At 44.3% G+C, this 27,644-nt stretch overlaps 2 protein-coding genes across 5 annotated transcripts; both read right to left on the bottom strand.

Annotated features, from left to right (window-relative positions):
• Positions 1-1,038: 1,038 nt before the first annotated feature.
• On the bottom strand, positions 1,039-1,832 carry percc1 (proline and glutamate rich with coiled coil 1). Its single transcript, XM_078793105.1, has one exon. It carries the CDS (start codon positions 1,781-1,783, stop codon positions 1,106-1,108), a length of 678 nt encoding a protein of 225 aa, XP_078649231.1. The 5' UTR covers positions 1,784-1,832; the 3' UTR covers positions 1,039-1,105.
• A 2,832-nt stretch (positions 1,833-4,664) lies between these two features.
• Positions 4,665-27,355, bottom strand: tmem131l (transmembrane 131 like). Of its 4 annotated transcripts, none has more exons than XM_058066148.2 (34): positions 27,139-27,355; positions 26,486-26,559; positions 23,778-23,821; positions 17,746-17,817; positions 17,345-17,468; positions 17,153-17,269; positions 15,698-15,802; positions 14,390-14,467; positions 14,009-14,162; positions 13,873-13,931; positions 13,694-13,799; positions 13,519-13,621; positions 13,287-13,431; positions 12,593-12,763; positions 12,452-12,518; positions 12,266-12,389; positions 11,855-11,924; positions 11,674-11,783; positions 11,521-11,590; positions 11,312-11,445; positions 10,438-10,580; positions 10,174-10,360; positions 9,889-10,074; positions 9,664-9,810; positions 9,045-9,597; positions 8,184-8,305; positions 7,899-8,077; positions 6,968-7,165; positions 6,814-6,883; positions 6,407-6,504; positions 6,180-6,312; positions 5,494-5,564; positions 5,278-5,411; positions 4,665-5,197 (listed from the first exon to the last, which is right to left on the bottom strand). In XM_058066148.2, the coding sequence occupies exons 1-34, from the start codon at positions 27,260-27,262 to the stop codon at positions 4,886-4,888; spliced, it is 4,584 nt and encodes a 1,527-aa protein (XP_057922131.2). In that variant the 5' UTR covers positions 27,263-27,355; the 3' UTR covers positions 4,665-4,885. The 4 variants fall into 4 exon arrangements, with proteins under 4 accessions (XP_057922131.2, XP_057922123.2, XP_057922102.2 ...); XM_058066140.2 differs by having other exon boundaries at positions 12,452-12,521; XM_058066119.2 differs by having other exon boundaries at positions 12,452-12,521; positions 14,003-14,162.
• Between the last annotated feature and the right edge of the window lie 289 nt (positions 27,356-27,644).

The following is a 27,644-nucleotide window of genomic DNA, read 5'->3' on the forward strand; positions in this document are numbered from 1 at the left end:
TCACCTGTGGGCCAATCACACGCTGAGCCTGCAGGGCGTTTTTGATCCGGCCTTCGCCAATGAAAAGACGCCCTGTCAGCTTCCACATCAGGAAAACAGGACGGTTGAGGTGGCGGGACTCAGGAATTCATCACACGTACGTCTAATTAACTTCTGACTCCGCCCTTTTCTTTTATTTCATCGTTGATGTCGTTACTCCGACTTGGCCTGCAGCCTTTTGACACTCTTTCCACTTTCCTAAAATGGCTTTTTCTTTAGCGGGAAAAAAAGGAAAAAGTGACAAGAGATACATTTTATCCTCAACTAGCTTGACCCATCTGTTGCTTCCGTGATAAAGTAAACACCCGCGACCTTTTTCCCACGTTGCCGTGGCTAACAGTCAATCTTCTTACGGGACGAGTCACCTTCAATATACTTTGGAGTACATTCAAGTGTGTATTCTATTGTATAGCAGTACAAAGGACGTATACAGTGGGTTATTGTACTTAATAACTAGCAAAACAGCACCAGACCGTCACACTACCACCACCATATTTTACTCATGCCAAAATGTACCGGGACACACACCTCCCAAAAAAGAGTCTTTTTCCAAAAGTCATTAAAGTGACCTTAACTGACCTTAACTGAGGCAATTGTTATTGTGGGGTCTTTCGTGACCCCCGTCTCGTCACTTTTGCTTGGCCCGGCCAGTTCCATGTTTTTGTCATTTGTGGATAATGTCTCTCACTGTGGTTGGCTGGAGTCCCAAAGTTTTAGAAAGTTTTTTTTTTATTCACACAAGGTCATGTAGCTTTGGATTTTTTTCTCTTAATAATAAAAATTGTCATTAAAAATCATAATTTTGTATTCAGCTTTGACTGCATTGACTAATGATTATTATCCAGCATACAGAAGATATGGTATAGACATATACATATATGTTCTGTATATGTTTGATTAAGTTTAACTTATTTTTAAAATACATGTTATAAAATTAAAATATTTGTTAAAAAATGTAAATCAAATTTAAAATTGAAATAAAAAAAATTGGGTTTGCAATATTTTTCTATTTGCCATAAGCGAGTCTAACATGCGTCCATCTCCATTCCCAGGATGGACGGTGCGTTCAATGGTCCATATTAGACTCGTGCGTCAGAGTGTGGGTGAGTTCGGGGTCCCAGTGGGCCAACAGGTCGCTAAAGTCGGGGGGGGAGTGGTCCAGGGTGTGTGTAAGCAGGCTGTACTGCAGGTGGGTGTGCTCGCCCCCCGGGGGGGCCGGCTGGGTCCAGAAGCTGAGCGGCAGCCGTCTCTTGTTCATGGGGGGGCCCTGACCGGGACCCTTGCGGTCAAAGAGCTCTGCCAAGGGGCCCAGACCGGACCCCCGCTGGTCCGGGTGAGACCCAGGTGGGGCGTCTTCCCGCTCTTCCGGACCTGCGGACCCGGCGAGTCTCAGCAGGTCGTCGTAGTAACGCAGACGGCCGCCGGCGGTGATGGACACGCTGTCGTCGTAGATGTCGCATGTCTCCTGGTCGCCGTGACGACGGCCGAAGTATCTCTGGACGTCTCGACTGATGAGGTCGGCGAACTTCAGCAGCTGCTTGGTGACGTCCAAAACGTTCTGGGGAACTTCATCCAAACATTCCTCCTCTTCTTCCTCCACCTCTTCATCCTCTTCGTTGTCCGTCTCCTCTGGCCTCCCGACCTCCTGCTCCTCCTCCTGGGATGGAGAACGCTGCAAGATGATGGGCAGGCACTCCAGAGCGGGCGTCTGGACCAGGAAGCTCCTCATGATACCTGTCGCCATGACGCTTGCTTGGAAGTCAAGCAGAAGACCGACCAGGGAGTCTTGCTGAGCTTCTGGCCACTGTGAGATCCTTGCCAGCTTCTGGAGAGCTTTTGGTGGACTTCCGGCGAGCTCCTGGCCAACTTCTGGTGGATTTCTGGCGAGCTCCTGGCAAAGCTTTCATGTGCTTCAGGCGAGCTTCACTGGTGCTTCTGGTGAGTTTCTAGTCAACTTCTGAAGAGCTTTTGGTGGACTTGTGGCGACCTTTTCCTGCGCTTCTGGTCAACTTCTGGTGGACGTTTGACAAGCTTCTTGAGGTGGACTTCTGGCAAGCTCCTGGCAAACCTTTCAAGTGCTTCTGGTGAGTTTCTAGTCAGCTTCTGGTGGACTTCTGCTGAGAATTTGTGGTGAACCCCTGACAAGCCTCCCCAGTCCTTCTAGTTGCTCGTCAGCTTCTGGTGAGCTTCTGGTGGACTTTAGCCACACTTCTCCTCCTTCTGAGTGAGCTTCTGACAAGGTTCTGGTGGACTTCTGCGCTTCTGCTGAGGCAAGCATCGGGCCTGCGGTGTTTATATGCACCCCGGCCTGCGTGCACGTCGCAGGAAGTCCAAATATTTGCGTTGGTCAAACACTCTTGGTTTGCTTTATCGCCAAGCAACCCAGGAGGGGGTCCACAGCTAATGGACCTTCTGCCAGGAGATGATGGAGAGTTGTCACACACACACAGCTGATGGGGGTAGTTAAAGGATAAAAGAGGAGAAAATCGGATTTCACGCCGTTTTGACTTCTAAAGAACATCGACTTCTAAATAAAGAAAGCCAATAAAGTCACTCAGGAGATCCTGTTAGCGTTAGGATGAAGGCTCTCGTTTCCTACACCCAAAAACGCCTCACTTTTTAACTTGAATCATCATGCAAAAAAGTGGAATTATTATTATTGTATTATATTATAACAATACAAGCAGTTGATGTTTTTTTAAATACAAGGATATTGACAGTTACTATGGTAACCATTATGTCACTGTATGGTCATATCACCTCCTACTTAGGTACATGACAAAAAATAAAAAATACAAAAAATTAATAAAAAATACAAAAATTAATAAAATAAATAAACACGTGACAAAAGATACAACATATAAAAAAAATAAAAAATATAAAAATTTATAAAATTAAAAAAACAAAAAACTTATTAAAAATTAAATAATTAAAAATTATATTAGGAAAACAGGAAGTGAACAAATGTAACAGTTACAGATTGTAAAAGTACCAGATGGAGGGGTCGGATTTAATAAGCTTTGCTTCTTCCTACTCCTTTTGGACATGTGGAACTGGGAACTGATTATGGGATGCACTCAATTGTAATCTGATGCATGTTCAAATGATATAAAACCATTACCATTATTATTATTATTTTTAAACAAAATAATTGACTACTATTCAGTTTTATTCAACACAAAAAATGTTTGTAAAATCCATGCCAGGTCCTTATATCGTGCTCAGACTGTGTTCTAGTTTATTTGTAGCACATTAATGTGCGCATGCGCGTGTGTGCGTTATCTCCACCTTCCACCATGGCCTGCCCGCCATCAGTATCCAGGCTTCTGTGTTGATTCAAGGGCGAAAGATCAATAGCGGCAATATGTCAGCACTCCACCGTCTGATCATAAATTACACGCACTTTTAGGCACACAAGCACTACGTGTACACACACACGCACACACATAAACACACATACGCCATGTTTTCCATCACTTTAGAAGGCTTTATGTACCAACACAATGTTTGGGCGCTAGCGGCTATAGCTAGCTCTTATATATAGTAGCTAGCTAATAGCTAGCACTGCACACAAATGGGTGGACTTTCTCTGTTGTCTGTGCTATTAGTTTTCCAACATACACCACACGGTGGCGCTGTTATAAAGCCCATAATGACCAAGCCAGCACTTACATGTGTCAAAGTTGAAACAATGTAGCAAGATTGGTTGAGAAAAAACATGGCCGCCACCGAGCCAAACGTCTTTGCTAGGACACATAACTAATTGTACACAAGTCTTTGAGCAGTTGTGTCGTAATGATAAAACTTTTACGGATGTGTATTGCATGTATGCCAGTGTGTGGGTGTAGCATTTAGCATTTAGACCCACAACCCACCAGGGATGCCGTTTAGTCAAAAGAAATAAATAACTCACCTGCAACATGCATGATGTCCAGCAGAGGTACAAATGTACGATTCGTTTTCTACCGCTTATCCTCACCAGGGGGGATGCTGGAGCCTATCCCAGCTGTCCGGGGTCCACCCTGGACTGGTCGCCAGCCAATCACAATTTGGAGTGGCCATTTAAGCTAGAAGAGATGGGATTTTTGACTCTTTGAGGGGAGCCGGATCTTGGTGAGCCGTTCCTTTCAAAGAGCCGTTCAAAAAACTGGCTCATCTTTATATTGATTAAGTTTTAAGTCACAGTGCACCACGTGGTGTGATGCTATTTGGAAATCTAATAAGGGGAGGAGGGGATGGGGGGGGTGGTTCCCAGTTGAGACTCGGTTCCCATTGTACATGTTAACGAGCCGTTCAAAAGAACCGGTTCATTTATGAACATCACAACACTAGCATGTTTTTGGAATGTTGCAGGAAACCAGAGTACCTGGAGAAAAACCCGCTGGGACAACACACATAGAAGGCAGAGGGTGGAATCAAACTCGGGTCTCCGAGCTGTGAGGCCTGCACGCCAACCACTGCTCCACTGTGCAGCCACTTGTCCAAACTAAATAAAAGGAAGGAAGCAGAACGAAGCACGGTGGTTATTTGTTATTTCTGTCTGCATAATTACTCTCCTTTAATATTTATAACTGTAATTATAATTCAAACGCAATGATGACATTTGATGAAAAAACAGGAGAATGTTCAAGTACAAAACCTGGTTTTAATTTTCTATGATCAAAACTGCAAAACATCTAGAAAAATATACAACAAATGTTCACAACATTTAACGTTTGAAAATGGCAACATAAAAGAAAAGGAATATTCACATTTTCCCCATTATTGATAAAAGAACATTCGTGTGGAGTTCTGGTATATATCGTCGATTTATATGTTTGCAATAATCGGGCGTGGCCAAGGTCGTTCAAACGTCGCCGCAGTAGCCCGAGTCGTTGGAGAGCTGCGAGTTGGAGCTGCGGTTGGAGGAGGAGTTCCAAATGTCCAGGTTCATGTGCGGCCCGAACGGGTTGAAGCTGGAGTACTGGATGGCGCCGCACGCCGCCTCCCCCTCGCGGCCCAGAGGGGAGCGGGGGGGCGTGACGGCGGACACGGGCGACATGGGGGCCGAGCGCTCATGCTGGAAGTGGCCCGGGTGGTAGGGGGCGCTCTGCGGCGTCCAGATGGAGCCGAAGAGGCTGGACATGGGCGAGAGGCTGCGGGTGCCTGAGAAGTACGGCTGGGGGGGGAGAAAATGGCGGAATTATTTCCTCACCGGCGAAACATTTCACTTCACCTATCCCGTATCGTGAGCGCCACCTTGGTGCCGACGCAGGCCGCCGAGTCCCAGGCGGAGGGCGACTCTTGAGGATGCTGCTCGCTCCAGCTGGGCTGGCTGGCGGGGACGGTCTGGACCTCCTGGTGGGGAAACCCCGCCGGGAAAGCTGCGTTTCCTGCGGGAATATCACAGCACCCGACATGCTCAATTCCGACGCCGCTTTAAGTGAGGAAGGTGGAAGAAAAGCGAGATCGTACCGATGTAGCTGCCTTCCTCGCAGTAGGCGTAAGGACCGGAGCAGGGACTGTTGGCGCTTCTCCACACCAACCTGCAGCAATCAGGCACATCATACAAAAGGCTTCGCTACACATCTTCAAATGTTTTATTTTTTTTTTTAAATCAAAAAATAAAAATAATAATATTTTAAAAATTAAATCAAAAATATTAAAATGAATACAAAAATAATTTCAATATATTGTTTTATATCTTCAAATGTTTGATCCGCCAGTTGGCTAACCTAGCGTGATGCTGCTGCTAAAATGCAATGTTAGCACTTTAGCATCGCATCGCTATGCTAATGCTCCTTTATGCTACCATGCTGGACATCATATTTTATTAGTATACATCATATTATTATATATTACACACAAACAGTGTAGCTACGGCTTGTATGTCCAAAGGGAATAGAAAAGTGCGGCCTGAGGGCCATTTGTGGCACGCTGCTGGTTTTTAAAGGCCCTTGGTGTATTGTAAAAGAACGTTAATCAGGAAAACTAAAAAAAAAAAGGCAAACATGGAAGAAAAGAACAGCAAGAACATCAAAATATTCTGAGAATAAAGCTATAAGATAAGAGATAAAAGTGGCAATCTTACGAGAAAAAAAGGTATTCCAGACGTGTTGACGCCGTGATTCTGCCAGTGGAAATACGAATAAAGTTATTACCCGTTGTACGACCTGGGTGACGCCGGCTGGGGGATGAAGGGCAGCGCTTCAGGGGTGTTGTATCTGAACTCGTTGGTGAGCGGCACAGAGGGGGCCGACCACGTCTCCTCGGGCAGGTAGTGAGCTGTCAGGTCTGAGGGAGGGGGACGGGGGGCAAAGCTCAAGTCAAAAAGGTACACACAAACACTGAAGGATGCTGGGACGATGGAGATGGGCGGCGTATTTACCCGTGCTCCGCTCCACTCCCGCGGCGACGGCGGCGAAGCTCGGGGCGAAGCTGGACCCGGCCGGATCTGGACTTTGGCACTGGTCTTTGTGGTAAGAGCTGATGGAGCACAACATTAAAAGATGGGGTCGCTATTTCCAACCAATCAAGTCATGGCTTTTCACCAACAATGATGTGGAGTGCATGAGAAAGTGGCAAGGAGGGCACCGAGCATGTTGCACAACACAGCGACAGAACGGATGTTGTAATAACAGTAAGAGTAGGCTGCAGAGTCGGCATGAGCGACACTTTAAAGCGAATACAGAGCTAAAGATAAAGCTGCTGGATGCCGGCACCGTGTGGATGACTACATCAGGAGGTCGCCTACAGCCACAGCTGTCAGAGACCGAAAAAGAAGCGCACTTTTACCTGAGGGTTTTGCAGTTGGACTGGTAGGGGTCTCGCTCTGCCGTGTAGATGCTGTACTGTGTGGGGTCCCCTGCAAAATCAACAGGAACAAAAGATGGCTGTGTAAAAAAAAAAAAAAAACCTGAAGTACTACTTCAAATGGGAAAGGTTGTACTTTTTCTAGATGAGGTAGTGCAGGCGTGTCGGCCCTCCTTGTCGCCTTCCACGCTGCTGGCGCTGCTCCAGCTGCCCCAGCTCCCCCTGCTGGCCCTCACGCTGCCGGAGGAGCCGCCCGAGTCCGAGCCCGACTCGCACGCCGCGCCCCCGCGCCGGTCCGTGGCGTACTTGCGGCGACTGCGGGCGGGACACACGCCTGCCAGACACCACCAGATTAGCAACACCGTGAATGCCAATGTCGTGATGGCGCTTTGTCGGTGACGTCTCAAATGGTCCCAACCTGGGACCCCCCAACTCAGGACCCCCAACGGCGACCCGTTCTTATTCAAACCATTTTTAGTTGGATTATTTCTGACTCATTTACTTCAGTCACTTTATTTTGTTTTACACGTCAAACATTTGTATTTTTATTTTTTTTTACACTTAAGTAATTTTTAAACTTTGATTACAATATTTTCATAATTTTTTTTATTTAACACATTTGTATTATTTAAAAAATGATTTTTAAATAATACATTTGTATTAATAACATTTTTTTAAATAATTTTTTTATAATACATTTGTATTCAAAAAAGTTTTATACACATTTAAGTCATCGCTCCTAAGTCATTTTTAAATTTTGATTACATTTTTTTTATACATTTGTATTATTTCAATGTTTTTTAAATAAAATATTTTTTTATACATTTGTATTATTTAAAATTTTTGTGATTTTTTTTTTAAATAATACATTTGTATTATTTAAAAAAAAAGGTTTTTACACATTTAAGTTATCACTCCTTTTTTCCCGCTTTTATTGTCATTTTTTTAACTGCTTCCTACCCCCCCCGTGTTATTTCCCATAAAAAGCAGGCTGCCATCAGCAAAGTAGGAGTCAGGCCTTCCACAACGATAATGATCAATGCTGTCATTGAGAAAGGTTTGCCCACCGTTCGGTCTGACAGGGTTGTCGGCACACTGTCCGGGCTTGGGCGCTTCGGATGCGGCGGGGGCGTTGCAGCAGCGGTTCCTGTTGCGGGACACGGCGAGGTTATTCCGCTCCGCTGCGTTCCAGTCGGGTTCCAGTCGTTCCCTCTCTGGAAGTGCTGGAACTTTCTGCTCGGGAGCGCTTCGGGGGAGGAGTTACGATAAAAATGATTTGAAAAATGGCGGTGGATGGATTAACCTGGCTTTTGTTTTGAAATGCTGACGTCAAAATGGAAAAGGTGTCCTACCTGGAGACGCCGTCGGTCTTCCTGCGACTCCTCTTTCCCTTATTATTATTATTAGTATTGGTACTACTCGATGTATCCACACTTGCTGCTTTCTTTTTCTGGGCTTTGCCATCTTCCCTTGACTGCAGGGGGAAGAACAGCAGGACATGACGCGCTACACGCATGGCATCTGTAAAGCTGACATTTCTGGTGTTGCTGTATGCATGTAAGCATTCTATAAATTCCATAAATGTTCATTCATTTAATTGGAACGGGTACAGGATCGGTTCCGCACCGGTTTACAACCTTCTAAATACAGTTTTTAACATGATTAGAGCCCTCTAGATATGAAATAACACCCCTATGGTCAGCTTTACTCTGCTATTATCAAATATAGCAGACCAATACTACAATAAGTAAGTAGTATGTGCTATACAGTACTATTTTCTGACTGGAGTAATATGATACATGAAAAATAATATGATAAATAATAAATACATTTGTATTTTTAAAAAATTAATAATTTTTTAAATAATATGATAAATAATACAAATGTATTATTTGAAAAAAATATTAAATAATACAAATGTATTATTTAAAAAATATATTTTATTTAAAAACATTTAAATAATACAAATGTATTATTTAAAAAAACTTTTTTTTTTTAAATAATACAAATGTGTTAAAGTTTTTTTAAAAAATGAAACTATTGTAATAAGTAATATGTTTTGATTCATGGAGAAATCGACAGAAAAATATACAGAAAAATCAAAGGTTGCGGGGACCATTTTGGCATGTTTAACAAGCCATGACGCCGTTTTATATTTAAAGAAATATGTCATCCTTCATCAATCTCAACATTTCAGGTGAAAATGAGCTCACCTCCGTCTCGGAGCTGGTCCGCAGCTCACAGCGGATCATGGTGGGCTCGTAGCGCCCGGTGCGAGTCATCTCCGCAGAATTGCACGGCAGCAGGCCCGGTGGAGGTCCCGGACTGAGCCTGCCATTTTGTGGCGAACCAGCAGGCATTTCCACAGGAAACATAACCACTGCTGGCGCTTTATCCTCCACGGCTGATTTGAAGTCTGCGTCTTTATCCGTCAACTCGCCGTCCGTGAAGGCTGGTTTGTTGTTGTTGTTGTTGTTGCAGATGTCGGGATCCGGGGTGAGCGGCGGCCCCGGTATCAGGTCCTCGTGGTCGTCGTCCACGGCTGCGGCACCGGGCGGCGCCGAGGCCGGGGTGAGCTTGTAGTTGCTGTAATAGAGCGAAACCTTGTGCTTCTTTTGGGGCTGGGAGGCGCCGCCGGAGGAGCCCTTCTTGGAGGACGGGGGACGCTGGGCGGGGCTGTTTGACAGAGCCGGGGAGCCACGCCCCTTTCCTTTGTCGGAGGTGTGGCAGGTGTCCACGTAGCTCTTACAGCTACCTTTGGTTTTGCTGCAAAAAGAGCAAATGTGAGCAACTTCAACTATTTTTCAAATGCTTTTTGCGTGTTCTGCATACTTGATGCCGTTGGGGGTGATGTTGACGGGGCCCTTGTCCCGGGACAGGTTGGGGGTGTGGTTATGTCTGACTGCAGGCATGGAGAACTCGTTGAGGATGTACTGGGCTTGGTGGAAGGCCATCAGACACACACCAAACAGGGACACACTGTGCAGAAATACAAATAAGCGTTAAAAAAAACCTCCCATCGTTTAACACATCGTTGCTAGGCTAACTGCTACCAACCAGGTGAAGATGAGCGTGACTACCCAGAAGGACTCCTCCCAGCTGGGGCCGGGGACCACCTGGGCGCACAGGGGCAGCATATGGTGGGGCAGCGTCACGTTGAGGGTGAACGTGAAGGAGGTGCCGCGCGACGTCACCAGGACCAGGTCCCGGATGACCCAGGATGAGGTGAAGTCCGGAGTGAATCTAAAGAGAATTATAAAACATTATATTATTAAAAATGATATCGCAGAGGGTGCAAAGTGTGGCTCGTGGGCCACTTGCGGCTTTCGACCGGCAACTTACGCGATGGTGATCTCGGAGGAGGTGGTGTGCTCCAAGCTGAAGGAGTGACACTGCAGCACCTCGAAGCCAAAGCCCTGACACTTGTAACCGTTGATATTCATGGACGCCACCGTCAGCGGCAGCTCTCCGGCGTTCTCCACCTTGAACGTCTTGCGGATGGCGAAGAGCGGCTTGTTGTGGCGCACGCCTGACGGAGGGACGATGGACTCGGTTAGTCGCTCGTGGCGACGATTTTAAAGAGTGCATCGCAAACTCCAGCCTCACCGTCGCGACACTCCATCAGAGTGGACTGGGGCACATTGAAGCGCAGGGAGGCCCCCGGCCCGGGTAGCTTGCCCCCGACTCTGAGCAGCTCCTTGGCCCCGTGGCCCTTCACCGTCACCATGTCAAACACCGTCAGGTTGTTTCTGGAAAAAAAAAAATATATACATATATCTTTAATAAAGTAGAAAATAATAATAATTATAAAACATATGTGTATAATAATAATAAATATAAATTGTAAAAAAAATATTTTTTTTTATACAAAACTAAATAATAAAACTATATTTTTAAATGAACTTTAAAATGCTTTCCCATATTTGGTTAATTTATTAATTTAACAATTAATTAATAAAAAATATTAAGAAATGTATGTATTCAGAACAACATAGTTTTGAAAATAAAAAAATAATATTTAAATTTTTTTTAATTAAAAATAAATATTGAAATAAATAAAATGCTTTCAAAAAATAAGTTCAATATTTTGTTTTAAATTAAATAAAAAATGCTTAGTTTGCACCCCATATTTTGGTTTACAAAAATACAAATGGGAAAATAAAAATCACAAAATAAAAAAATGATAATACAAATATTGTTAAAAATTACATTAAAAATGTTACGTTTGAACCCCATATTGTGGTTATTTGACAAAACTAAATAAATAATAATTATAAAATAAATAAATAAAAACATTTTAAAAATTGTATTAAAAAATGCCTTAGTGCTTTTACAACATTGGTTCTGTTGCTGCTGTGTAGCGCAATAGCTGGTTAAGAAATGATCACATGGTGAAAGAAGGCTAATTTGTTCATGTGACATACGAGTTTCCAATAAAGAAGTTCCTTCAATTTAGGAAGTGTGTGCTACTGTTGCGTACCTGACGATGAGGATGGTGGTGGTGGGTTTGTGTTCGGAGGGAGTAAAAACCACGGCCACCTCTCGGGACTCCCACGGCTGTAGCAGCAGACGTAGGACCCCCTCCCCCTTCAGGGCTTCCACGTTCTCGCTCGCCTGTGCACGAAATATTCACACAGTTCTCAGGGAAGGCAGTGATGATGTCACAAAGAGGAACCACTTTTTACTCACGCTGGGGGGCGCGGGCAACAGGGAGAACTCTGCCGTGCTGATATTGACCGCGAGGGGGCTGATATTAAACCTGCCGATGGTCAAAATTAAAGAATAAAATACGACACCAAATTAATCATTAGAATCATTCTCCATGTCTCTGGATGATGATACCATTTGGTGAGAAGGTCCAGAGCCCCCAGGGGGTCAGGATACAAGGAGAGAATCTGGATCTCCACGGAAACCACAGAGGAGGAGGGGTTCTTCAGCAGAAACGTTTTCACCTGAAAGCCCGCCGGCATCGTGTTCAGCAACAGGACGCGGCATAAACGGCGCCGTCAACAATGTCGCTCACCTTGCTTTCGTTGATCGGCGTAGCGCCAAAATCCAGGGGGGAGGACGTCTCCACGGACAGTCTGGGCCACCTGGGAAGTGAAATTGGTGTTAATTAGTCGTAATTACCGGACAAGAGTAGAGCAGATATTTTTCCTCCAGTTCCTAGCTAACATGGAACATTTTCAGCTTGAAACAAGATTTCAACCAGAGCATTTTAAAATGTATTAAAAATTATTTTTTGGTTTTATTTTGTTGAAATAGAGTTTCCTGACAAAGTCAAAAAGCCTTGATGCAATAAACATTGTTATGTGATTCTTTTTATGCATTAAAATGTAAAACGGGTCGGTGCCGACCCTAACACAAGAGGAGGGTTAAACACCGTGTGTCTTCTTCCGGAAACCTTCGGGTACCCGTTTTTGGGGTGACTGACCTGCAAGGTAGTTTGTCTTTGTGGTTCCGCCACCGAGAGCAGAGCTCGGTCGCCAGCTTGCTGTCCACCGTCCAGGACGAGCGAGAGAAGTCTGGCAGGAGCGTGCGCTGCCACTCTGAGCGACCTTGATGTAATAATATCAAAAATGATCATTACGTTTAAACTTGGGTCATTTTTATGTCTCACCTGTTTCGGACAACTTGAGCAAACAGGGACGCTGACACTCTCCTTCGGATTCAAACACCAAATCTCCCTGCTGAGACAATAAACAGTTAGCAGTAATTGGTGGCACCGAGAGTCAACCGTACTTGTTTTTGTTTTTTATACCTCGACGGGAGTGGCGTGGAAGTACATGGGAATGTGCATGGCAGCGCCCAGCTTGGTGTGCAGACTCAGCGTGAAGGAGTGGCTGGCGGGAAGCGCCCGACGGAAGAGCTGGAGGGACAGGATGTGCCAGCAGCCCCGGGGAACCGTCAGCGGGCCGTGGAAGTTCACCACCTGGCAGGCAGAGGGCAGCAGAGATGTCAAATAACTTATTGTTATGACGGTGAACAGAAAGTAAAAGTAAAAGTAGTTAGGTGCGTGTGGCGCAGAAATATGCAGCTACGCGGCGCTCCGTTGAGGAAGGACGATGTCACTTAGCCAACGTAGCTTACGTGCCCGGTCTGAGCCCTCAAAATGCCGCAACCATGACGAAGACAGTATATTTGAACATGTGGAAAGATCTCCTATGAAATGGACAGTGATAACTAAGCAGTGGAGAGACACTTCCTCGTCTCTCCCTTCCTTGCAACGCCCCTTCCAATGTGAAAGTAAAAAGCAAGTTGTCTTTTTCTCATAATTAACATTTTTTCATTCATTTTCTATGCCGCTTTTCTTCACCGGAGTCACAAGGGTTCACACAGAGATGTCTGTGTGGACAATATTTATATTTCCGTCATGTGTACAGTGTGCGTAGAACTTGGAACCAAGGTGAGGTTTTGGCGTGCGTGCCTGCGTACGTGGCGGCCTCGGTGCATACCTTCATAACTCCATGCAGCTTCTGCGAAAGGCGTGCAGCCGTCACCGTGAGCGGCAAAGCAAAGGGGTTTGTCAGCCACAGCTCCACCTGCTGTGTCGTTTTTTGTTTCACTTGGAAAAGGCTGGGAAGATCCTCGGTGCTCCACCTGCGGGGAGATGTTCAAACAAGCCGAATGGCGTATTTCATCAAGCCAATATCACTCTCTACTTTGTCCTGTTGAAGTTTAAATCACCTGTGCGTGATATGTAACCCGGCAAAGTTGTGGGTGGTCTGGTTCCCTAAGACCTTTAAACTGATATGACTAACGCATTTGCTTCCGTGGCCTGGCATGGAACCTGAAACAAAAAACGTCGATGAATACGCCACATTGGACAACACGATATGCGGTGGCGGTAGAGGGAATGTACCCCTGCAGGTCAGGGTAGCCACTTCTGTGAAGTTCTTTGCTTCCGATCTCAGAAGAACTCTGTTAAACTGCAGATTGGCATCCACTTTGGATAAAAGCTGCATGTCCTGGGATTAAATAAATAAATAAAAATACACCCACTCATCCATATTTCTATTTATAACACAGATAAGAACTCACCTTAACGTAGAGTCTTTTGCTTCCGGAATTTTGCATATAAATTCCTAGTTTTGGTTCCCCTGCATTACAAAGAACATAAACGATGTAACACTGTGGGTACACGGTGATAAACGTGAATGCCATGACAGACCACCACCTCCTGCAGTCTGCCCGCCCACGGGGACCACCAGCAGCAGCAAGATGTGCTCAATGACGTAAGGCTTGAGCTTGTCCAGGTCGGCGGGCTGGTCGCCGCGCGCCGACAGATTAATCTGAAGACTGAGGCGCTCCTCGCTCTGGAGGCAAGACCCCTGGAGGAGGCGAGGTGCAACTTATCAATTAAGCAGATGACGATGCCGGGAGTGAGCCAAACACAGCGATTCTGACTCAGTGAAGAGACGTTAAGAGGGGGTCTGTATCAAGCGTAATACTCGCATAAAAGAATCCCAATTAGCTTTTTTCTTCCATAACAGCAAAAAAAAACAAGTACATAACATAATATTTACACATCCAATGTACTGAAAACAACCAAAAATACCTGAGAATTGATGAAAAAACTCTTGGGAAGGCTGCACTCCAGGAGTAGACCCAGTATGGTGATGTTGGACACATCTTCCTGTGGAATCAAACACACGATTGGCCATTCGTTACAGTCTCCAGGCCAGTTAGGACAAAATTTGTGTGAGGCATACCCCATTAGTTACGAGTGTCACACCACACCACACACAGCAACACAATAGGAGGATAACAACAGACAATACACTACCAACGTATAATGCTGAATATTAACCAAACACTAAGTGAGCTCTAACCATTTGATTTCCAGCCTTTTTTTTTTTTTAACAAAAACTCTCTCGCAAAGCACTCTGGGAAACAGAGCCTTTGTTCACACGTGAGTGCAGTACTTGGCTGCAACCAGCAGGGGCACTGTTTATTTTATCTCTGATAGTCAAGCAAACATAATTGGTTGGTAACATATTTTTAAAATGTATCTACAGTAATTGATCCTTTATTGTAGTTAATGGGTCACATTGGTAACTGAAAAGAAACCCTTGGATTACTGTATTTAATTTCTTTTTAATGAATAAAATATATAAGATAAGATATGCCGTTATTCGTCCCTCAGTGGGGAAATTTGCATAGCAGAGCAGCAAGAGTACAGAATCAGTTAAGCAGTACAAAATACACAATATAGAAAAATAAACAATATAAACAACCCAAGTATTAACAAAATCAACAGTTTTACCCAGAGTTATGTACAAATACAGTATGCAGATAATATGAAACGAGATGAGATATATGACCAGCCTATGCGCTGAGATCTTTCTAGTGAGTTAATATGATGCATTATAAAGATACTTCACACAGAACATAATATATTGCATTTAGAGCCTTAATATTAATACTAAATGTGTTATATTGTATTTTAAGCAAGTGTTAATTTTCTCCATTGCCCACTTGGGCTATTAGACAAATCTCCCTTCCTGGGGGTTATTTGTGCAGACAGAAGCGTCGACACTCGGTTGCGACTGACAGCACACTTCCTGTTGCACGGTCGGAAAACTTCTCACACACTTTCACCGCCTTGACTCAGTCGCGGGGGCGTTGCGGGCTTGACTTCGTCGGCGTGGCTAAGTATAGACACATGCGTACGACTGCACGGGTTATCTACTGAAAGTGAGCGCCTGTGCGCCGCACGTCGACACCGTGTGGACTTTGCCGCTGCGATGAGTCAGCCCAGCTGCTGACTTGACAATAATTTGGTGCATTTTTGGTGTTGCGTCACTGCACAAAGCTTCGCTGTGCCGTGTGCAAAACATGATCTTGCATATTGGTAGAGGCGTACCTGAGTTTGGGTCAACTTAATGCTCTGGATGTGAGGGAATATTAGCAGGCTATCCTTTCTTTGGACAGACTTTATTGAGCCCTGGTGAACTCCCACACCAAAGACCTGGAAAAAAACAAAAACAAAACACAATCACTTTCATTATAACATACAAAGTCAAAAGACACCCTTAATTATAAAAAGTTTCATTCAAAAACTGCATTTTGTGTTCTGTTGTGTTGTCATCTGAAATGTTTTCCCACCACTGTATATCATTCTCGATTAGAATTTTCGGTTCATAAAATACAGCAAATGAGGATTCATCGTGATTAATTAATTGACATTTTTAATCATTTGACAGCCCCAATAATTTCCATGGCAACTACAAAACAGAAGTCATTTCTTAACGAACTTCGCCCTGATCCACCCACATTGAAAATGTCACATCATTTATTTCGGTTTCCGACTGCACGTGTGCAGGAGACCGCTTTTGCTGCTGGGCTCATTGGCAAATGCAAACATGGGTGGCTGGAACGTTTACACGTCTGAAGCGCCGGGAGGCGTCTGCACGACTCGGCGAGTGCGCCCAACAAATTGACTTGTGCTTTCGTTTTTTAAAGGCTCGACAACCCTCTTTGTTACCTTTTTTTCCCCATCAATCACCCCTGCATTTACACTGCAACGTCAAGTTGCACTCTGAGCGACAGCCACCGGCAAATATTAATAGAAAATGTCGGCCGCATGAAACTTCAAACAGCGAGGAAACCTGTTGAAGCGGATCAACGGGACTAAATGAAAGCCCTGAGAAGAACCAGAGTGTTTGTTTGTTATGCATGGAAATATGTTCATCTACTGCGTTTACGACTGTACACAAGCATGTGGCTTTATTAGAGGAATCGCTTGTTTTCACAGCGATACGCTCGAGTACTTCGAGAACACAGTGTTATCTCACATTGGAAATCATGCAAATGCAATGAATCTGTTTTAGACACACAAAAATAGCAACCAAAAACACATTTTATGAAGATATACATAAGGAAAACAATGTATAAATGATGAGTGTCAAGCAAGGGTGTCCAAAGTGCGGCCCGGGAACAATTTGTGTGAGGCATACCCCATTAGTTGTGAGTGTCACCACACCACACACAATGAATTACACACAAAGCAGCACAATAGGAGGATAAAAACAGACAATACACTAGCAACGTATAACGCTGTGTAAATAAGTTATGTTTTCCGAGATAATTTCCGCTCCAGGTTGAGCGTTTTTTTTGGTTAACAACCAAACTTTTTGCTAAAATTTTGCCTTGCATTTGCCAGCTTGTTAAGAATGTGAATGTGTTTATTTTGTTAATTGGTGGTTTGTTAATTGGTGTGGGGGGCTACTTTGTACAAACATAACAAACATGTATGCTAACCTGGGATAAACGTGCTCTCACATGTGCTGAAAATCTATATTTTTAAAAAGGTACTGACCTGATATGAAAGCAGCCCGTGGGCCGACGTGTTTATAAATAAGGTGTTTTCTACATTGCCCTCCTCGGATGGGAGGAAAATTAGTTTAAAAGATGTTTTCCCTCTCGGTGGGATCACCTGGGGACGAAAACAAAGTGTCATTCCAAGGCAGAGGATCCGTAGAGCATTTTGGCAACTCTTGGCCACACGTACTCGTCTGTGAAAGGAGGGTATGTGAAAGTGCCTGCTGGATGTAAACATGGACAGCAGCGTCACAGGGACTTCCGGGCTGGGGTTATGTATATATATGCTTTCAGCTCTCGGCAGCCCCAGCGGCCTGCAAAGAAAGGTGGATCCAGGGTCGTGAAGAAGGCGGAGCTTCACTTGAGTACGGATCAACAGGTTATGACAAGATTCATATTGATTTTACGGTATTTACTTTGACTTTAAAGAAGATTGTTCCTCAAAGAGTTCATGCATTGTCAACCAAAACAAACACCAGGATGTCTAATTAGGCCCGGCCGTCTGCGATTTAGGTACCGGGGCATTTCTGGTATTTCATTGACTTCACGTGCATCGTCCCTTTTAAAGAGCAGAAAACGTATTTGACTTACTGATTTCCGAATTCTAACGCTGCAGGCTGAAAACGCAACGGCCTCCCATTCTCCAGATCATACAGAGGGGAGCTGTTGGAGAGAAGAACATGATTCGTTACATCGATGGCAGACACCAGGATCTGTGAGAATCAGCCATAAATCCTAAGATGGGTGGTTCCTAAACTTTTTACATGAACATCCCAAAGAATACGACAACCTGTGCTGCCGCCCCACTGGATTGTCACACACGCACCCTTGAGCAGCATCAACAGGGCACTAGCTAGCCACTGGGAACGATTATCAACACCTCAGCAAATCATACGTACATGAAAGCCATCTAGTTTATGTTATTATGGATTGTGTAAAACTAAGGCAGGAACAACATCAAAATAAAATCACAAAATCAATACAGAGCCGCCATCCACAAACGGGAGCCTGAAGTTCGCCAGAAATATGCACACTGGCACCCAACAATAACCTCACCTTTATGCATTCCCACATAAAAGCTCATTTTTCTAATAAAATGATGGCCCATATTTTTAAAATGTAAATCCATCTATCCATCTACTGTACATGAAATTGATTTAGTTTCACATCAAATTGTTCTGCTTTTAAAATACATAAATGGTCATATCACCTCGTACTTTGGTATGTGACAAAAAATAAAAAAATACAAAAAAAAAATGAAAAAAAAAATAAAATAAATAAAAATAAATTTTATTAAAAAGGCAGGAAGTGAACAAATGTAACAGTTACTGATTGTAAAAGTACCAGATGGAGGCATAGGATTTTTAAGGCTTTGCTTCTTCCTACTCCTTTTGGACATGTGGAACTGTGATTATGGGATGCACTCAATTGTAATCTGATGCATGTTCAAATGAAATTAAACCATTACGATATATTTTATCTTTTATCCAGTGTTAACCCATGTATAGAAATGAACAGCCTATCACAAAGATGTACACCCCTATCCTGTTTAAACATTGCATGTACAGTATATAGATATTCCATTAAAAGCAGTGTCTTCTTGGCTACATAAGCTGCAGCCTGTTCTACTATAAGTGCACCTAAAAGCCAGGGGACTACCTCCACCCACACACACACACACACACACACACACACACACACACACACGGCAGGGTAAGCCAAAAATAAATGACATGTAATCCCGGGAAGCCAGTGGCCACACTTTGAAGCGTCACCGGGATCTAATTTGTGAGAGGGTGCGCGATATCCAGTGCTAATGACATTTGGGATGCGACACATCATTTGCGCATCAATGGGGCTGACTTAAATCAACCGTGGAGCAGCCGTCCACCATTGTCACAGGAAAGGTGATGTAAAGGCTAACAAGAGCACCAACTGTCAAATCACTTCTCTGAAGACGTTTAAACACATTTTTTCTCATGACCCATGAACAAAAAGTGCCAGTGCATTGCCGCTCGGCCGAGAAAACGACAGCAGGAAACGAAGCATATGATAAAAGTGCTTTACAGCCAACACGTGGCCCGGAGGGTATTTGGATTTGACGAGGTAGTCCTGCACAAGAGATTTATGATCGCAATAATAATTAGCAAACTCACATGCTTTCTCAGTGCCTCTGCAACGCAAGATATGTTGACAGGTAAGGTTCTTCTTTTGTTTTGCCACACCTGCCTGACTATGAGAGGGGGAGTTTTTAAGCCATGCCGCATGACCTAGCATACATACGTGGGACAAGCAAACCTCTCCCACTAGTGGAGGTAAATACTTCATGAATGAAAGGCAGAGTACAGAGCATTTAGTAGTACTAAAGCATTTAGTCAGCACTTCCTGCTAACTCACGGCATGCAGCTGCACGGTTTCCTTACTGGCACTTCCTTAAACTGAGACCGAGCAGTCCAAACATGGTTAGAAATGCACACGGGGAGGGGCTGCCCGTGTCTCCATGTCTATGCACCTCCGTATTCTCTCTAATGTAGCTAAAGAAGCCCAAGACGTCGTCTGAAGACACTCTGCTAGGACCATCCGCAAACACCAGTCAAAGATCATCCATACGACAGGAGCGCTCTGCGGTTTGGAAAAGTTAGCTGCATAAAAGCTGCTGTTTTTCAGGACTGTAAAAATGTCAAAATTTCCTATATGACATGTTTGTCATAATGAAAGTCAAATATTTTGTATATGAGAGGCTTGTTGGGTACATTTTAATAAGTGTATACAGTGGTGTCTTGGTTAACAACATTATGCCCTTCCAGAAGGTCCGACTGAAACCAAAACAGACTCTAACCAAAGCAAATTGTCCCGATGAAATTACAGTATTTTCCGCACCAGATAAGACGTAGTCTCAATTATGGGGTCTATTTCTATACCTAAAACCTGCATAAGTATTATTGGCGAACGCCAATAATGATATCCTGTATGACTTTAAGGCTAACATAACTGACATTGAATATTAACAAGTTATGTTTTCCGAGATAAAGACCAGTTGTGTTAATTAGCAGTGTTACCTCAGTTAATGTCCACTCCAGGTTGAGAATTTTTTGGTTAACAACCAAACTTTTTGCTAAAATTTTGCCTTAAATTTGCCAGCTTAAGAATGTGAATGCGTTTATTTTACAGTATTTTGTTAATTGGTGGTTTCGTGTGGTGGTTTTTTCCCTTTAACAAAACTCGGCAAAAGTGATGTTACATTTTCGGTCCAGTCACAATTATCGTTGCATCATTTTCTGCATGTAAAGCAATAATTATTCTCGATTAAAATGCACTTTGTGTTAATATTTTTGGGTGTCTGGACCATATGAATTAGATTTACACTGCTTTGGTTGGAGCTCGTTTTGGTTTGAGTTAGACATTCTGGAACAGATTAATGATGTTAACCAAGGCACCACTGCATATTGAAGGGAAAGTTGGGCGTACTTTAGAGTGGTCGGTGCCATCTTGCAAAAGCAAATGTGTTCTCAATTCTTCACGCGGTCTACTGAAGAGCTGGGCAATTTGGACATCATCATTGTCGGAGTCAGTCTAGTTGTCAGGTGACTGATCAGCATTGATGCCGGCCCTCGCCAAAAGCTCGGACAACAGTTAGAGCAGATACCTGAGCCGGACCATGAGCGGCCTAGCTCACCCAGCACCGCCGCACATCCATTGCTCTCACTCCGGTCTCCGTCAAGAGGGCGGAGAGGGTGGAGCCATGTGACTCACTCTCCACTCCACTGTTGGGAAATGTCTCAAAAACTGGAAAGAAGACTCCTGTACCAAATATTATTATTACATAATCCTGTCGTCTGCACTTTTACAACTTGTATGACCTTCAAGGCTAATATAACTGCCATCGAATATTAATATGTTTTCCGAGATAAAGACTAGCTGTGTTAATTAGCAGTGTTACCTCGGTTAATGTCCGCCCCAGGTTGAGCGTTTTTTTTGGTTAACAACCAAACTTTTTGCTGAAATTTTCCCTTGCATTTGCCAGCTTGTTAAGAAAGTGAATATGATGTGAATGTGTTTATTTTATGGTATTTTGTTAATTGGTGGGTTTTTTTCCCCTTTAACAAAACTCGGTAAAAGTGATGTTACATTTTCTGTCCAGTCATAATTATCGTTTTCTGCATGTAAATCTATAATTATTCTCTATTAAAATGCACTTTGTGTTAACATTTTTGGGTGTTAATATTTGCTTTGGTTGGAGCCCGTTTTGGTTTGAGTTAGACATTCTGAAACAGATTAATGATGTTAACCAAGGCACCACTGGATATTGACAGGAAAGTTGGACGTACTTTAGAGTGGTCAGTGCCATCTTGCGAAAGCAATTTTTAAATTCAAGTCATTTTAAATTCTTCATTAACACAAATGAGGCTGAATCTGTATCAAGAGAGAATATTACCAAGACGCTGCTACGTGTGTGTGAAGAAAAAGTTCCCTAAAATGTAATGTCATTTTTTCCCCGGGTGCCTCTACTGGGGGAGTTGGAGTAATATTTACCCTCCTTTCAGCCCATGAGCAAGCATACCGCCGTGCTGCAGTCCAAGGGTTCTGTCCACCGCCCCGGCACAAAAATAACACGTTATGTTTGGCGCTATTTGATCCCCTCTGGATCTAACTCAAATAACGGCAATGTTTGCGGCGACCTCGACCGCACTCCTGTAGAGAGGGTTAGGATCAGAGAGGAGCTTGGGGGGGGGGGGGGGGTCAGCTGGTCCTCCACACGTGTGAGACAACAACTTGCACAGCGCTAACTGACACCACGTGCCAGGCCGTTAGCAGCTTCTCTGCCGCCGCCGCCGCCGCCACCGCCGTGGCAAGGCACGGTCATGCTCCGAGCAAATATTTGTTTTGAATCAAGCAATCCTCGTCAGGCTGTCAGACGATAACCTGGAAAGTTTCATTCACGGCCCAAACTCCGAAACTATGGAGCTCAATGACCAAGAAAAACATGCACTAGCTAGGAGCGAAGAGACTGGTTGAATGACAGGAGGGTTCACTCTGCTATAGAACAATCATGACCAGGTGTTGAGACAGATGCACAGAGTGAGCCCTCTCGTCACCCAGCATGGTTGCAGGAGAGCGACAAACTTCAAACTGGAAACGGCGTACTTCAGAGTCTGGTACTGGTTTGGCTCCGAGACAGACGGCAGGCCCCGCCAAGTGGCTGATAACCCGGGCGCGAGAGCCCTTACGCTACCCGGAACTCTGGGGGTCTGCAAGGTCGACAAGCCTGTGCAAAGCCTCCTTGGCTTCTCACCTCCCCTGAGATAAAAATACAAGAGCTGCCACAATGCTGAGCAACGTTTGAACGAAGTCAAAGTCTACTCCATGGCTCACAAGTACCCCAGGTAGGGAGGGACGTGTGTTCTGTTTTCAAAATAAACCGTTTTCTGGTCTTCCATTGCGTCTCTTTACGCATATTGTACTAGCATAGAGTGTGTACTTGTAAGAGTAAATACAATTTAATTAATTTTTGCAATACATCACTGGACAATTTCGACCATTATTATTATTTATTATTTCTCTTCACGCACAAAAGCCTCAACAAACCTGCTCTTATTTTGAAGGTGGGAAGTTTGTTGTGTGTGTTTTGAGAGTGTTTGTTGACGGTTAAGACAAACTGGGAGCAAGAGCAAACTTGCCGCTGTCCTTATTTTAGTCAGAACTCGCACGCCGCCAGCGGGAATGCTAAAACGCTGGTTTGCATCAATAAGCGGTAAAACACGAGGGAAATACTTCCCTACGCAAATGTTCCTTCTCCTCACCATGACATCATTTCATTCACACCGAGTCAGCCGGATTCCGCATTTAACAGTAGACTCTGTTTTGACTGGCCGGTGCTGCCAAACGTATGAGAAAATCCCAACTATGCCTCGTGGGATACATTGTGATGCTCAATACCGCCACAAAATGTTGATGTATTCATGAAAGTGTTTTCCTTGCAGGAGAGTTTTCCAAACAAAAAGCAGCTGGGAAAGACGGACCTCGCCTCAGTTTTCTTTCAAAGAGTTCTAAAATTAGTCTGGAATTCGGTTCTGTGCCTCTCTCTTACCCACGGCCCCGGACTCTCATCACTACAGCCCCCCCCTCCCCCGTCGCCCAGCCAGCCACCAATATAAACAACATAGCATGAATACAGAGGAAGACGTCTAAAAGGCCTCTTCACAAAGGCCAATTACACCAAACCACACGTCGGTGGTTTATTTCACGTGTCAGCCCTTTTCCCGGCGGCGCATTCAATACATCCGTCGACGGCGGCGCCTTAAGAGGGTTCAAATGACAGCCTGTTTTTCTACAGCGTGGCATTCTTGGGAGGGAGGTGAGCAGGTAGGCTGCATTGTTACCACGGAGATGTTAACCGTGGAAAGGATGCACGGGAGAGGCGCCGTCTGGGCTCCTGCCCTCGGTCACATGACTCGCTGCAAACTTTTCAATGGAAGTCAGGTGGCGGGGAGGTTTGAGCCAACAGGGACTGGCGCTTTGCAAACATCTGCGAATGTGTGACGATCATAAACGGGCGACAGTGCCTGTGTTGGACACCGAAGCCCGGCAAAGGTAAACAAAAGGTAAACAAAAACAAAACGTACCTTTCTTCCAGCGGAAGACCGTCTTTTCTGGGCCCCTTGTCCAACTGCAAAGAAGAGAAATGTCAACACAAGCTGCAAACGTGACAACCAAATGGTAACACAGTCAAACAGTTTTAGTTGGAAACTTAACTTGGCTTTCATCCACCGTGTCATCTGACGTACGATATTGCGCGGAACTAACTAGTCCGCTTGCCATGTTCTGTTCTGTGGGCGAGTGGCCAAACATAGTGCATTGCATGATGCTGACTCAGCGTCCGTGCATTTATTGAGTGTGACTGCTAAATAAGCCACCATGGGGCCAAAGTTGCGAGTCCCAGCAGTTCTATAAAGAAGGTAAGGAAACACTGACCCACCCGTTCCCATGCCACAGCCAGAAATATTGAGCGATACCAGTCAAGTTATTTGGTTCCAGGTCCATTTAGTGGCCGAGCTGAACCTCTGCTTTCTTTCATATCGTAGAAACGGTATGCCGCAATATAAAAAAACACTGGTTTTAGTATAAGACTATAAACCAGCCCGTGCCTCCACGCGAGGTTTGAGCAAGCGAGGTGTGCAAAGTGGCCGTCAATTTCAACACAACACCGCAAACACTCTGGTCGACTGTGACCTGAGATAATGCACGACGGATGCAATACTTCCTGATTAGATTCCAGCTTTTAGGAAGACCGTATTGATGGCGCTTTTGTGCTTTGGGAACCGCCTGTATCGTACGTGAAGCAATATGGGAGGACAAACAGAACAAAAACTGTTAAAACTGTTAAAAACCTGCATTCTACCAACAGGTAAAAAGTCAAAAGTGGCAGTCGTTTAGGGGGCCCAACAGTCCATGAAGCATAACGATGACAACACGTGTCGATACAAAGACTACGGCGATTTGAAGCTAGCATCAAATCCAAATTAACTGCAAGTTCTTCTAAAGTGACGGTCCCTGGCATGATTCACCAACTGTAATTGTAGTAAATAAAGTACTATTAACTATTAACACTAAAAACACAGCAGAAGATACAGAGCAGCCGTAACTAGCCTGCGCTCAGGCGGCACCATCTCGAAACATGAGACCTCCGCATCAATTCCAGTCTATATCCATATGAACCATATGCTCAGTTTTCGATATCGTGCTTATAAGAAATAGATATTTGAAAAATATGAATTTATTACCCAGCCCTACTCTCAACTAAAGCAGAGGAAACAAACGCTTCTCCAGGCGGATGGTATGTTTTTCATCAAAATAGTATCCATGCCAAAACCATGTGTTGCTGCTGGATGTTTACAGTATTAGTATTAGTACTGAATAGTATCCATGCCAAAACCATGTGTTGCTGCTGGATGTTTACAGTATTAGTACTGAATAGTATCCGTGCCAAAACCATGTGTTGCTGCTGGATGTTTACAGTATTAGTATTAGTACTGAATAGTATCCATGCCAAAACCATGTGTTGCTGCTGGATGTTTACAGTATTAATATTGAATAGTATACATGCCAAAACCATGTGTTGCTGCTGGATGTTTACAGTATTAGTATTAGTACTGAATAGTATCCATGCCAAAACCATGTGTTGCTGCTGGATGTTTACAGTTTCCCAGTGAAACTGTACGTTTGCCATCTTCCCCAAAAGAGGAAGGTTTAGAACCAATTGCCACAGAACAGTACATCTTATAGCAACATCTTTTGACAGCGATATGTACTGTACATGTTTATGGGCGACGGTGGTGAAATATACAATATATCAGGATATAAAGACCCATTTAGGTTCATTAAGACGCCGATTTAAAACAATAATTGAAGGATTGGCAACACGAGACGTACGAGAGCACACATCTTGCCCCTCAGCGCCAACATCTGTGCTACTGTATCCATGCCATGACGGTTAAGTTGCCCGACTTTGACAAATTTGTGATTTTTAAACCATGGCGCCGAAATACTAAATACTACCTCATTTATGGAACAAAAACTACAAAGTCACACAACTGCAACTTGAACGTGAATGCATGTGTTCAGCCTAGAAACTCCGTGTAATTCCGTGTAACTCCGAGTATAGGAGGTAAGGCCCTTTCAGGTGACATGACAGTCAGCTGTCTATCAACGCCCTTCGCTGCATTCTGTCTTGCATAATCACATCCACACGGGCGTGTTTAGTGTTTAGTATCACTTTGCAATTCTTACACTCAAAATGCAAGAAACACTAGCGTGGACACATTAGGTACAGCCGCACAAAATAAAAGGGAGAGCATGCAAATACATTGTATACACAATGTTTCAACAGTCAACCGAGATGTCACGTCAAAGTCATGTTTTGTGCAATAATGTCATTAAAATTGTCCTATTGTCCACTAACAAACTACAATGACAATAAAGCACATTATTAAATGCACACACCGTCTGATGCAGCCTGGCCATGTGCCCACCACAATGGGCCCACCACAGTGGGCCCCTGCTTGTGTGTACAACGGAAGATGTGCAGCAGCCGCGTGGGAGCAGTCTCGCCACTTCCAGTCATAGCTTTGCATCAGCATCATTTGCATGTAACGTGAACATTTGCTAAATTGTCAACAGAGTCAAACGGAGACAAAAGAGTGGCGGGGTAAGGAGTGGATGCCTCCAAGTGAACAATGGATCGATGCATGAAACATGTGCGTGCCTCCACGGAGGCCTCGGTATATATTATAAAAATATAAATTTAAATAAAAGGCAACGATTATTTCTTTACCTGAAGTGGGACTAACGTGTCTGCATCCTCCGGCTGCCAGACCTCGACCACGCTGGTGGACATTTGGCTCAGAGCTATGAATGACAACACACATGTAAAGATACATTGTTTTTTTTATTTTATGTACATGCATTAATTTATCAGGTATTAAATAATCAAGTTGTCCCCGTGTAATAATAAAAGTGCGAATAAACAAGGAAGCGTAGAAATGTCTTGGCATGGTTTGACAAAGGCTAGCAAGAAGGCGTGCTAGCACGGCTAGCAAGAAGAAGCTAGCTCGGCGGCTAGCAAACTTGTTTACAAAAAACTCTCTCATTTTAGCCGCTAAAGCACATTATGATCGATTTTTTCGCACAATCGAGAGATTAAAGAGAGTATAAGGTAACCGAAAAGCCACAGGGAAGTCGTGTTTGTGCTCAACAGCGGCACTAGCATGGCTAGCCGACGTTAGCATACTTTCACGAAAATGCCCTAAAAAAAACAAACAGTGAGAAGCTAATTGCAGATAAATCTTAAAGAAGACAAACCCGCGTGTGTTTAGTGTACATTTTCCACGCCATTAAAAGCATACCATGGTGAGGGGGAGGGGGGTGCTGTCAAATAAATAAACCTAAGTTGACAATTAGTGCGCACTGTTAATAAGAAGAACAAACCTTGTCTCTGGGCTCCCCCATGTTGGACGCAGGGTAGTAATAACTGCAGTATTCCTAATAGTACGTTGATCCACGTCTTCCTGTGACAGTAGCTCCCTTGCTGGAAGTCCTGCGGCCCCGCCATGCTCTTGCCTCGCCTTGTGTTTCCCCACAGCCACCGCCGCCGCCTCGGTGCTTCTTTCTCTCGGCAAGTGGCCACAGCGGTAACAGCAGCCGCTAGGAGGGGAAGCAGGAGGAGGAGCCGCCTCCTCTGCCTCCCGGTGTTGCCGACTCCTCAGTAAGAACAGCAGCTATTGGCTGTCCCGATGGCGCTACCGTCTAATTTGCATAACCGAATAAAAACACTATGTCCGGATATTGTTTCGGATCAACATGGTTCGATTCCACCCTCGGCCATCTCTGTGTGGAGTTTGCATGTTTTTCTCCGGGTACTCTGGTTTCCTCCCACATTCCAAAAACATGCTAGGTTAATTGGCGACTACAAATTTTCCAAAGAAATTGTAAAT

The sequence above is a fragment of the Doryrhamphus excisus genome, linkage group LG9 (genome assembly GCF_037039965.1).
Source record: "Doryrhamphus excisus strain RoL-2023G ecotype Guam linkage group LG9, RoL_Dexc_Guam_v1.1, whole genome shotgun sequence".
In the NCBI taxonomy this organism is placed as follows: Eukaryota; Metazoa; Chordata; class Actinopteri; order Syngnathiformes; family Syngnathidae; genus Doryrhamphus; species Doryrhamphus excisus.